Source organism: Vanacampus margaritifer, chromosome 10 (genome assembly GCF_051991255.1).
Source record: "Vanacampus margaritifer isolate UIUO_Vmar chromosome 10, RoL_Vmar_1.0, whole genome shotgun sequence".
NCBI classification, from domain to species: domain Eukaryota; kingdom Metazoa; phylum Chordata; class Actinopteri; order Syngnathiformes; family Syngnathidae; genus Vanacampus; species Vanacampus margaritifer.
The window spans coordinates 16,917,550-16,930,301 of record NC_135441.1 but is presented as its reverse complement, the minus strand read 5'-3'; the positions used below and the strand labels follow the sequence as shown (position 1 = coordinate 16,930,301).

Sequence of the window (12,752 nt, the reverse complement as noted above, 5' to 3'; positions counted from 1 at the left end):
ATACGAGTTTGTTGAATGAAATGACATTTTCACACAAAGAAAATTTTTATTAAAAAAATAATAATAATTGTGAGTCATGAGTTTTGTGAGTCAGTTTTGAGTAGGATTTGTCTTTTGTGCCATCTGGTAGCAGGCTTGATCATGAAGTGGACTCTAGAATATCAAAGATATGAATGACGTAAATTGTCACTCGACTCTCTCTCTCTCTCTCTCTCTCTATCTCTCTCTCTCTCTCTCTCTCTCTCTCTCTCAACCCCCCACTCTCTCTCCTTTCTCTGGCTCTATTTGAGGCCAGACAGAAATTGGACACCACACACAGTGCGCCGTCAGACAAGCAGGTCTGTTTGGTGTATTTCTGCAATGACCTAAAAAGCAAAAGAAAGCTGTTTTAGTAATCAACTGAACTTGTATATGTGACTTGACCTTGGGCAGAATTGCAGACATCTAGCCAACGAGTGGACACAAATCTGGACCTGACGTAAAGCGGACTAAGCAGAGAGACCGGTGGTGAACCACTCTGACCTGGTGGTGGAATGGCCTCAAGACAGGGAGACATGCCAGGTAGCATGAGATTTGAATGCATTGATTGATAATGAATTACATAAACAATATTGGACAATTTGTATTTACTGAAATAAGTAGTGGCATGCTGGCAGCATATTGGACTAGTGGTTAACACATACTTGCGTATGCCTCGCAGTTCAGTGTGGATTTTGCATGTTCTCCCCACACTTGCATGCTCTTTCTTTAGGTACTCTGAATTCTTCAAACATTTTAAAAAACATTTGTTAGGTTAATTGAAGATGTGAGAATGAATGGAAATTTGTCAATATGTGCAGAAAGGCTCCAGCTCACCTTTGACCCTAAAATATTGGACAACTTGTATCTACTCTTGACTTTGCCAAAAACATATGAGTCGCCCATCCTGTGCCTTATGAAACTGTTTGATCATGGCGAGAAATATTATGTGAATACAAGCTAATGTGGATTGCAATATTTTGTTCACATCCATAAATCAGCTCTAGAATCTGGATCTTCGTCCGGACTCTTCAGCGCACTGTCGTTTCCTATCGGACTGACCCGGCACAATATGTGCTACGACGAGCAAATGGATGTCCCGATGCATTCCCCACCTGAGGACTTTGCAGTTAACATCTGGACAGACCCTATCATCCCAAATCACAGGTTTAGGAAGACCATAGAGGTGCTTTACAATTCTGTTTGCTCTTCCCAACTTAAGCAGTGTTTGCTATGCATGGTTCGTTTACAGTGGTGCCTTGAGATACCAGTGACACGGAGTTTATCCAGATACGATTGATCTTTGCTTTGACTTGAAAATTCTTCAAAAAACTCAATACCACTCCCAGTTGAAGTGTACTCTCAACCTAAATATAAAACAAAGAGAGTTGTATGTTGTGTATTTAAAAAAAACAACCACAAAACTTGATTTTAAAGCCTACTAGCTCAATGCTAACACATAATGGGAAATACCATAAACAGGCTAGCAAATGGCATTTAAGTGACGGTGTTGTAAAATATATACTGTAGGTGTATATTATTTATCCTGAGTAAATAAAAGACTTATATTACAGCATATGACTGTACAAGTATAATGACTGTTCTGCCCCCAGTGGCCACGTCGCACACACACCAGAGGATGCTGCAAGGAAATAATCGTGACACAAACGGTTTAATTCTTGACATTCCATTTATTTTATTACTATTTGTTTTTAGTGCTAATTTTCTTATTAAAAACACATTGCTAACATTTTCGTTGTTTCTTTGGGTTTCTAGAATAGATGATTGTCATTTATGTTGATTTTAACGATGAAAGGATTTGAGTTACAAGCATGGTCACTGGACAAATAAAAATTATTAGTCAAGGCACCGCTGCACTTTGAAACTACTGTGATCTTGTATCAAAGGTTTTGTGTATGCTGGTGCGCACTTAATTTGCTTATGTAACTACAACTAGGAAAGTGAGAAGAGTGGAAAGATGATGACTGAGGGACTGGAGCCAGCCAAGTCCCCAATCCCTGTTGTGAAAGCCAAAGTCAGCTCTTTAATGAGCTCTCTCACCATTAGTAAGTGAAACGTCTTTTCTTGTAACTACTACACAAATATTTGTTTGTTTACAAACATAAAGTAGTGTCCATTTATTCAAAGTGCACAATATTAAACTCGTAAAATCTAGCAGCACAAGTATCAATAGTATCCCACTATCTGTACATGGGCTCCCTCTAGTGGTTCATAAAGAATCACTACGTAAGTACAGTTCCGTTTTATTTAACTTTTTAGTACAAAACATTTGCGTTTAATCTTTCAGGGCTGTTTGGTTTTAAACGCTTTTAGGTAAATATTATATCGAACTTATCCGCAACACAGTTTAATTTAACTATTGTTGCAGTTTTTTTGTGTATGTCTAAGTGCAGTGCCATACTGTGTATAATGTTATAGTTAGCTTAAAATTACATTAAATATATATACTTTTATGAATAAAACCTTTGTCTCATCTTGATGAACTTAAGCCCATGTTACTGTATTTTAATGTTGTTCAGAGCGCTAGTGGAGAATGACGTATTTTTTGAAATGGCACTTGATGGTGATATAATGAAATCCAGCAAAAGAACTGTATCAAAAAGTCAGTCTTTCTAAGTCACAAAAATAAATGTCATCATACTGAAGTGTTTGGAAACTGAGATGAAATATCAAGATGTGGCTTTCTCAACATGTTGCAGTGCACGTCTACATTACTGACAATTAAAAAAGCTGTTAATAATAAACATGGTGTTAACTTGATATCTCTCCAAAGTTTTCAAACCAACATAACATTACTATTTCGTAAATGCAGAATTACAAGGCTCTTTTATTGAATCCTATTCTTATTTATGTTCAGTACATGTCATAACAGAGGCCATCAGAATACTTGCCCCTAACTTGTCAAATAGGTTATGAATGAGCACATACTGGCAAGTAAGCTAGCTATCATATGTCCGCCTTCTCACAGAGCAGACTCAAGAGACCCTCCAAAGTTTTGAGCACCAGACAGGGCTGACCGGCACTGGATATACCCCCCACAAGGGTCTGTCAACTGAGGACACTCACTTTCGCCGTCTCGCTGACGGCACACAACCAGTGAGTATGAACTAAATACTAAAATGAGCTAAAAGCAATTAATGGCAGTGGTAAGCTTGAATTTAATTGAAATACACTACTCCGATTAGTAGTCTTATGTACCCCCGCCACTTGATAGTGCAAGCTTGTAGGCCTATCTACTGTCCTTATCAGTCACAACATTAGGTACACTTGCACAATCTGATGAACTCCTATTAAAGACAAAAAATAAAAAACGCTCAGTTTGACGGACACTGACAGATTGATTATGTTAAATGCATGTTAGTCTTGATATAGACATGCACTATACACTATGTTTTTAGAATATATATATATACTTTTTTTTAAATATATATATATTAATAATATCATGTATTAAGGTACATGAAGAGAAAAATCACACTCAGATCCACGTCAGATTCTGTTGCTTTACACCACAGCAAAATTGCAGTAATAAATTATTTAAGTACCTCTATGGAAATCTTACACAGCTCTTGCAATAAAGCTTATTTGAAATTAAAATAAAATAAAATTCTTTAGATTTTTTTTTTTTTTAGATGTGTCTCAGAGAAACTATGGCTACCACACTCCTCCAACGCATTGTACAATTTACACTATCTGTGGCAAGTTTCTCGAAACGGGGTCTGTTCTTGACAAACCATGCTGTGGAAGGCCTGTTACCACCACTGATGAAAACACCCAACTCCTAGAGCAGGCGTTCATGTAACGCTAGGTAAAGTCTATTCGCAGGGTCTGGGACTCAACGTAAACAAAAGCAGGGCTCTCGACGAATATATATATATATATATATATAATTTTAGAATAAATTATTTAAAATATATATTTTGCATTTTAAAAAAAAGTATTTCGGAACAATTTTTTCACGATAACTGTTTATTCACCAATTTTTGTTGCAATTGTTTAGTGATTTAAAAAAATGACTAAACAACAATTATACATCATCACGCCATCACTTACCGGTATGTTATTTCTATTATTGACATACAATCAGGATATAAGTGTACATTGTTTTATTGTAAAGGGTAGAGACTGAGTTGACAGCAAGCCACCCCCCCCCCCCCAAAAAAAAAAACAACCTTGGTAAATACAGTACACACATTATGTAACACTTGTACTAGCCACGTTGCTATGCAACCCCTGATATGAGTGACACAGTCCCTTTATGAGCTCACGTCGCAGCACCAACAAGAGGCCCATTAGGTGCGTTTGTGTCGTTGCTCCTTTGAATTATGGACAAAATAAAGAAGGCCAACGTCAGGGAACGTCAAAGAAGCATCATTATAAAAAGGTAGGTCCAACCCGCTGTCTTAATTCCAGCGAGGAAAGGTTTTTGTGGACCCCGGAAGCAGGCCGCACCGTAGTCTTCGGTGCTAACTAACGTTAGCATGGAGACTACACAGCGTCTAAATCAAATATTTTGCCCGCATGTGTCTTTTTTTTGTAATTCAGAAGTCAACCGAATGGATATTGTTGCGTAAGTCATGCAGTTTGGACAATTTTTGCTATGTACAGTTGATAATGTAGCACGATTAGCTTGCTTTGTACCAATAGCATGATGCTATGCGGAAAAAAACGGCTACGATAAATAACGTTGATATCACTTTGTCGTAAAACAATTGCAGATTTAAAAAATCCCTTTATGTAGAATAAAGGTAGTTGTGTTAGAATTGACAATACTTGTTTTTGATAGGTCGCTTGTGCGACCGTAATGAAAAAACATGTTTTCATGTAAAGGGTGCCAACCGGTTCAAACACCAATACACAAAATATAAATAAAATTAAACTTCCTATTCCGTTATCACGTAAATTTTTAAAATGTAAGATCACGTATTTGTGGGATATGCGCTATATCATGTGTGAAGTAAACGTGTTAATGCAGTTATAATCCACCACAGTAAATTAACCAGTTATAATTAATACAATTGTCACGTACACTTAATTTGCTGTCTATGTTTGTTTTCATTTTCAAATGGAACATGCTCGGTACATGCTCGTCAACATTCCGCCCACTCAACAGGGCAGATGATTGGTCCAGGGAGTTTTGACGGCCTGTTGTTGTTATCATCTTTTCAGAAGGTTCAGGAAAACTTGATGACCCATTTCTATTGTGTATTCAGGAGTATTTGTTTTGGGATTGATCAATGTTTTGCCTTTGAGACAAGTCAAATACTAGATGTCATTGCTTGCAACCACCTTATTCAAACAATCTACTATCCTACACTCTTAATAGATAATTTTTTTAATCAAAAATAATTACTCAGTTTACTAAATCTTAAGTGTATTTGATGATTTAAGCGATTTTGCTTTTCTCTTGCAGAAGCTGAGAATGTCAATCGGGGACGACAGGCTTACAACATCAGCACAATCCACTCCAAGTGGGACCCCCTGCGTCACTCCCTCGGTCACTCCTTCTGTCACCCCCTGCGTCAGTCCCCTCGCATCACCTGCTGTCAGTCGCAGGTAGGCTACACGTTGTTCACATTGCGTCCCGTTGACGGAGCGCACGCTATGTGTCTAAAATTGGCGCGCTGCTTCAATGATTTGCAACAGTCGCGTGTTCACAGCTCACGCTGTGTCTTTGGCCGGGTTGCAGGAGCTGGTTCCAGCGGAATCCTGTTCCCTTTCTCACACCATTAGAAACCAACAGTTCGTACCACACAGCAGACATGGGAGGAAACCAAGGAGGAGAAGACAGGTGGAGCTTCTTTGGAACTCGCTCAGTGGTACAGAAGTCCCCCACTCACCCAGGCTCTGAACCCAACACAGGTGAGGGTGCATGACGTAAACACTGATATTTTGAAGATACTGTACATTAGTGTTTTTACATTTTGAAATCTCACTCCACACTACAGATTTTTCTGGTTAGTGTGATTTTGATTTTATTCAGGATTTTATCCAACTCATACTTTAGTGCAATATTTACTGTGTAGGCCTAGAGTATATTTACAAACATTTTATACCACTTTCTTCTTCACATTTTATACCACTTCCTTCTTCATTACATAAAATGCAAATAAAGGTCAATTGTAGAGTAAATTTTCTTCTCAAATGCTAAATATAATAGCGGAAAATGCCCAGAATATGGCATGTAACATTACGTCTTTGACACCAGGTGGTGCCATTTCAAAATTAAAATGGGTTCAATTTGAACACTTGAAAAAGGTCTCAAGAGAGCCTGACATTTAAATGCAGTACTGCCACCTGTCAATTGAAATTGTCAAACTGCCGACGGGCTTGCATTGATAACATCACATGACCAAACCCAGAAAACGATGTGATGTTTGTAAGGCAAGCCCATGAGCACGTTGTCATATATTTTAGTCGACAACGGGTACATAAAATGTTAGCCTAGATGGCTGAAAACAGCATATTGCTTTTATTAATTCTTAATAAACAAACACATTGCTAATCAGATGCCCATTTTAACTTTTAGGAATAAAACCTCTGTATTTTGTTTTTTTTTTAGATTTTTTTTTTTAGGTGGTACTATAGGTAAGAAAGTGGATTTACGTTTGTGACATCACAGCCCTGATTTACTTCCTTGCAGGCTTTTCACTTCAGTCCTACTTTGGCCTGCAGAAGTCCTCCACCGTTGCGGGCACCGGCGGCCAGGACAGCCTCACTGTGGGGGACGCTGCCAGCTTCATCCCCCCCAAGATTGAACTTTCTGACATGGATTCCAAGCAGGCGCCCCCACGGCCACACAAACTCAAACCCCGGGACATGAATGTCTTAACGCCTTCGAGCTTCTGACCAGACGCGCAACATCTCTGTCCCCTCAGTCATGTGCTTCCCTGCCTTCCTTCGTCCCCTAGGCAGCCCCCTCCCACCCCTCACCCACCCTTCCAATGTAGTATCAAGTATTAGATATGACCATGCTGTTACTACTTCCAGTGGACTGCAGTCTTGCACTCTACTCAATTTCTTCCATATGACAGGATCAAATATGTGTGAAATAACGTTAAATACCCCTCACGAGCTTATTGCCATAAAAGTACAGTATCTTATTTTGGTAGAGTGATGCATTGGTATGCATCAATATGTTAAGGCTTCTTTGTCAGTCATGGCATGAGATTGAAGTTGTCAAGCTTTTCTCTTTTTCATAGTGCAGCCTCTCATACTGAATTCAGTTGTTTAATTTTGTTAAGACATCACAAATTTGTGTTTGTGCCTATGCCTGCAGCAGTGTTTTTTCTTTTCTTTGTTTTTACATGTCAAGTGTCCCTGCTGGCCTAAACATTTCTATTTAAGATTACAATGTTTCATGGTAACAATACACTATTCACATAGTTCATACTCTAAATATGTTTGGATTTTTTTTTTTTTGTGCATAGACTCACACTATAACTCGTTAAGATAAAAAGCATTGTGGTGGTTTTACATTCAATTTTGTATAAACAATCTACTGGCCCTTAAGAGTTGTATTTGAAAATGATGAGTTACTTTAATTGCACAAAGGAGATTGTACATCCTACTTGCACGTGTAAATAAATATACAAACTCATTTCTTGTCATTTAGTATTTGTGGCATTCAGTTCATGTAGCAATGTAACACTTGACTTACGCAAGTGAACAGATGGGTCTCAAAACACCAGGCAGGTAGTAGTTTTCTCTTTTTTTTTAAGTGAAACGTGGGCCTACAAAATGGTGTGGTTACTGTCAACTTCTGAACTTGAAATAGAAGATAAATACACCCGAGATGTTAAATATGTATTTGGCTGGACTGGCTGCATGCTGAAAGGAATGCAGCGCTTAATTACAGTCTTTGGCCAGAAGATAGCAGCATTGGCTCATGTTTTTATGTTTCACATAAATCACACTGAGATGCACATTTTGAACACATACAAATGAATACGTCAAGCATAGTCATATTGTGGCAATATGTGTATTTACAAGTTTGATTGTTTTTTTTTTAAGTTTGGAAACAATTCTAGTTTAAAATATTCACATCTTGCTTAATGATATATTATGAGAAGATAAAAATGTGTACACTCCTTTTAGATATGTTTTTTTAGGTCACTAAAGAAAATCTAACCACAACATTAAAACACATATTTTGCTTAGTTTATTTGGTAGGGCCCATGTCCAAGCGAAATTCAAAAAGAATAAAATAATGTGCACATTTCCAGCATGTAAAATTACACTTTTTCCAATATTTTCATAGAGATGTGATTCCCGCCCCTTTACTGTGGCTTGAGAAAACAACACAAAGCTACGAGGGCCCACATTCTAGTACCTAATGAAGTAGCCGATGTGTACATTACATTACTACACTACTAAATACCCTACAGTAAACAAATGAACCAATTATTTAATGAAAATGCATTTTAAAATAAACATGTACAGTAAACATTTTTTATTAACCTACTATAAGAGAAAATTTGCTAAATTAATACAAAATGTTTAAAACAAGGGGATTCTCAAAACCTAGCTGGAAGAATGGGAGGCTTCAGCTGTTTGGAAAATATGGCAAGTTTTGACAAGTCAGTTAAAAATTGACAGTAAGACTGCAGCATTCCACAAAAATGTGTGCATATTCGGTATGCCCTCCCCTCATAATTAACATCTTACTGCCAAATTAGTGACTTTTCAATAGTATGAAATAGAAGACAGATTTGTAACCTTTGGGATCTTTGACCCCACAGTTTTGAATACTACCATAGCCATCCATCCATTCAGTTTTTAATGCGCTTGTCATCTATAGTCGTAGATGAGCTGGAGCCTTTCCCAGCTGAGAGACGGAGTAGGATACCATAGACTGGTTGGAAGCTAATTGCAGGGTAGGCTTCATACAGACAAAAACACTATCCATACTTGTGGACAATTTGGGACCGTTAACCTAACATGCATGTTTTTGGAATGTAGCAGAAAGCCAGTGAGAACATGGAAAATCTACACAGGAAAGCCTAAATCAAGATTTAAATCCAAAAACTCTAAACTGTGATGCAGATGAGTTTCTCACCATATGCATCATAAAATCTAAATATAATAAAACAGTGATTACCAGGTAAATGTTATGCATTGACCCAGTAGACCAGAAATTAATTGCACCAAACAAGACATTGGTTGTTGAGATTTCAAGAATGAGGAAGTATAGTCAGGGTCAAAAGTCCATCGACTAACGTACAATTCTACACCCTCAATTAAAGCCACATTTAAATTTGTACCATATTCTGAGGAAATTCAAACACCACCCTAGGCTTTTTGTCCGTTATGCCTCTGTGTGTGTGGAATACTGTAGTGGGTGCTGCAGGACACACATATTTCCTAAATTACAGGCTGCATGTCCATCATCCATGTTTGGTTTTCAGCTGATTTTACATGAGTGAAGTTTAGCATCAAATGAGAACGGCAAGTGCAGACAAGATACAGTCCTGCTCACTGTTATTGGCACCCCTTCATTTTTTGCATGATCTCTACAATATCTTCAGAAATAAATGGAAATGTACCAAATGTATATTATCAGGACCTTGTAATTGGAGGTTTGTAACAGGTTTATTTTCCCAATGGCACATTTCAGCTCATATCAAAGATTTTCGGATTGAGATCAGGGGTCATTGCTGGTCATTTTAAAACAGTATTTTTTTCCCTTTTTAATCATTCCTTTGTGCTTTGGGTCTTTGTCTTGCTGCTAACACTTGGTAGGACACGTCCCACTAGAATGTCTTGATAATTGTCTAAATTCATGATTCCTGTGATACGGTCAAGACCTCCAGTACCACATGTAGCAAAGCAGCCCCACAGAATTATAGATCCTCCACCATGCTTAACTCTAGGGAGGGTGTTAGCGGCGCTATGTCTGGGGCTTTTCTTAAGGTGATGGTTTTTAAGCTGGCTAATATTGACCTAGCAATGTGAGCTAGCGAGTTGATTACTAATGAGCCGAATTGTTGTAGGTTAACTTCAAATGGTACGACTTCCTAGCTAACAAAACATAATGGTGTGTTTGTAAATTAATTAGAGTAGAGCGCACGTCGCCTCCGAACATACACAAAAAATGAATGGAGATGGTAGCACACATGAGAAAGGTGACACTAGATTGGATTGGAGGAAGCGGGGTGTCATTTGGTGTAAAAGTTAGCTAAAACTGTAGTAAAAGTTAGCTAAACGACTTCCTAGCTAACAAAACATAATGGTGCGTTTGTAAATCAACTAGAGTAGAGCGCACGTTGCCTCCGAACATACACAGAAAATGAATGGAGATGGTAGCACACATGAGAAAGGTGACACAAGATTGGATTGGAGGAAGCACGGTGTCATTTGGTGTAAAAGTTAGCTAAAACTGCTGTAAAAGTTAGCTAAACGATAAAAAGAAGAAGAAGAAGAAAAAATATAGAGAACCAAACACAGCAGTAAAGCATGAATAGGTGGGTGGGGGAGAGTGTAATAAAGAAAAAAAAAGAGAAAGAGAGCAAAGGGTGGAGTGCGCTGGCAGTCATGACATAATGCAGATGGCTTTCTTTCTCTGGGCCCGACATGACGTGGTGTCGAAACGCCCTCTCTGCTCAGTACTCACAGATGTGTGACGGCAAGCACCACCCTACCGGGGTGACCCTCATCTGTCATCTGGAATCAAATGAGCTGTGTGGTATTTTCCTTCACAACCCCAAAACAATTTTGGATTTTTTGGATTTCTCACACCCATATGACACAGTTTTGAGCCGCCACTATGGCGACATTAGGCGGAAATAAACGTAAAACTAATGTAGGCAATAAACACCAGGGTTTGTCTAAAAGATATTTGATGTGTGTAAAGGTCAGCTTTTAAGAGTAATGGATGAACTTTTATCCAAAGCTTATAGGAGTGGAAGAAGCTCTTTGCACAGGAAATCCTCTTAAGTGCATTCATTCAGTTTAAGGGTTTTTATAGTAAACTGTCAAGACAACGTGACATGGAAAAGAAACACTTCGAAAGCCAGGTTAAAGTATTTTTTCATTGTAAATTTATCAGCAAGTAGTTTAATTTCATAAACATTAGACATGTTTGCGCAAAATCTCCAAGCACAACAACAACAAACATATGCTGTTAGTAAAAGCTTTTTACGCAAGTTAGGGTTGCCTTTCACACAAAGTGACATAACTTGAGGGAATTTGAGGTAGTCCCCTCTGACGTCTGCAGCTGGGTGGGTTGTGTTTCGGCGTGCGTACTGCGCCATCCGGGCCACAGATCCACATCTGGACCTGATTCATTGTGAGCTGGCCCGAATGTGAACTCGCCAAACAGACTGAAAGTTCCTTTTTCTGGGGGAGTAGACCTGGGTTGTCCTGCACGTTTGCAACGTTAACTTGTCCCCAAGTGCTGTTTACCCTTCAAAAGTAAACATCACTCATGCATCCCTAGTAGCTACAGAGTTAGTGATGTCAACAGATAAACTGTAGGTTCCACCACAAAACATACAGTAATTATAATGTATTATAATATATGTGTTAGAGCGCAGACTGACACCCAAAATCCCTATTTGCTATTCATATCAACATTACCACGTGAATCAACTCGAATGGGTTACAAATGTTACTTTTGGCGAAAAACACGTCAAGAATTTAAATGATTTGATCAACATGGTAAATGGAGTGCACTTACACATCAAAGTTTCCTTTTTAAGTTAAAACAACAACAACAACTGACTTTAACCTTCAGCCTCCCTCGCCGTAGTAGAATGGAGGGTGTTTTTTTTCTGCTTTTGGTAACGTTTGAAATCCATTGGTGTTCTGTCATATTTAGCTAGCTAGCGCTAAGCTAACCTAGGACGGTTTATCTCTCCGGTCTAGCATCCATGTTTGCAAACTCCCCTCTCTGATGTTTATTATTGTATTTATTAGTTATACTTTCTGATATTTCCCCAATACAACGCAAAACAAATGCTTCCTTGACACAGTAAAAACAAACGGCGTCTTGTATTGCTTTGCCCGTGACTAGCATACAAACCAGGCAGATTGTTTTGGTAGTCAAACAACATTTCATCACATTCTTTAATCAAAATAATCCTCACAAATCAATGACACCGATCCAAAGTCCAATGCTTACTTTCACCGAGTTGACTGCCATTTTGACTTGTGATGTAAGCTCGGATTTGTCAATTGTCACAATCAATAAACAACCATAAATATGACCCGTTAATTTATTTGTAAGTGAGCAAACTTAAAAATTCAGCAGGGCTTACAGTGACTAGCGCCATAGTTCACCTGCGACCCAAATGAGCATACACAGTACATAAAATGGACGTACTGTAGCTCAAAAAGTATGAAAGTGTCATCTAATTCCCTTTTGACAATTTATATGCAGAGAATGGAGTGTACAAACGAGAATCTTGCAAATCTTATCGACCATAAACTAATTGTCTGTTTGACTTTTCTGCAATTACAGACTGCTCTCCCTGCAGTGTTCATCTGGCACTGTTCTGTTCTTCCCCACTAAGAGAAAACTGTGTTCAGGCCCTCTTGTGCAGACCCCCAGTGCCTAACATGAAACAGATGTGGACATCGAGGAGATCGCCCTACAACAAGGTCTGACCACTGAGCTATCTGGATGTATTCAATTCACGAGCCACATCCTGCTGATTCACTTTTAGAGTGCTGCTAGTCTGTGTCGGGAAACCCACTGAGAAAGGTTAAAATAA

The 12,752-nt window shown here is 38.5% G+C and overlaps 1 protein-coding gene across 1 annotated transcript; it reads left to right on the top strand.

Annotated features, from left to right (window-relative positions):
- The first annotated feature begins 295 nt into the window (after positions 1–295).
- Positions 296–7,639, top strand: kiaa1191 (KIAA1191 ortholog). The gene is made up of 8 exons (XM_077578179.1): positions 296–338; positions 433–561; positions 1,020–1,204; positions 1,976–2,084; positions 3,008–3,135; positions 5,453–5,595; positions 5,729–5,901; positions 6,683–7,639. The coding sequence occupies exons 2-8, from the start codon at positions 534–536 to the stop codon at positions 6,886–6,888; spliced, it is 972 nt and encodes a 323-aa protein (XP_077434305.1). The 5' UTR covers positions 296–338; positions 433–533; the 3' UTR covers positions 6,889–7,639.
- The last annotated feature ends 5,113 nt before the right edge of the window (positions 7,640–12,752 follow it).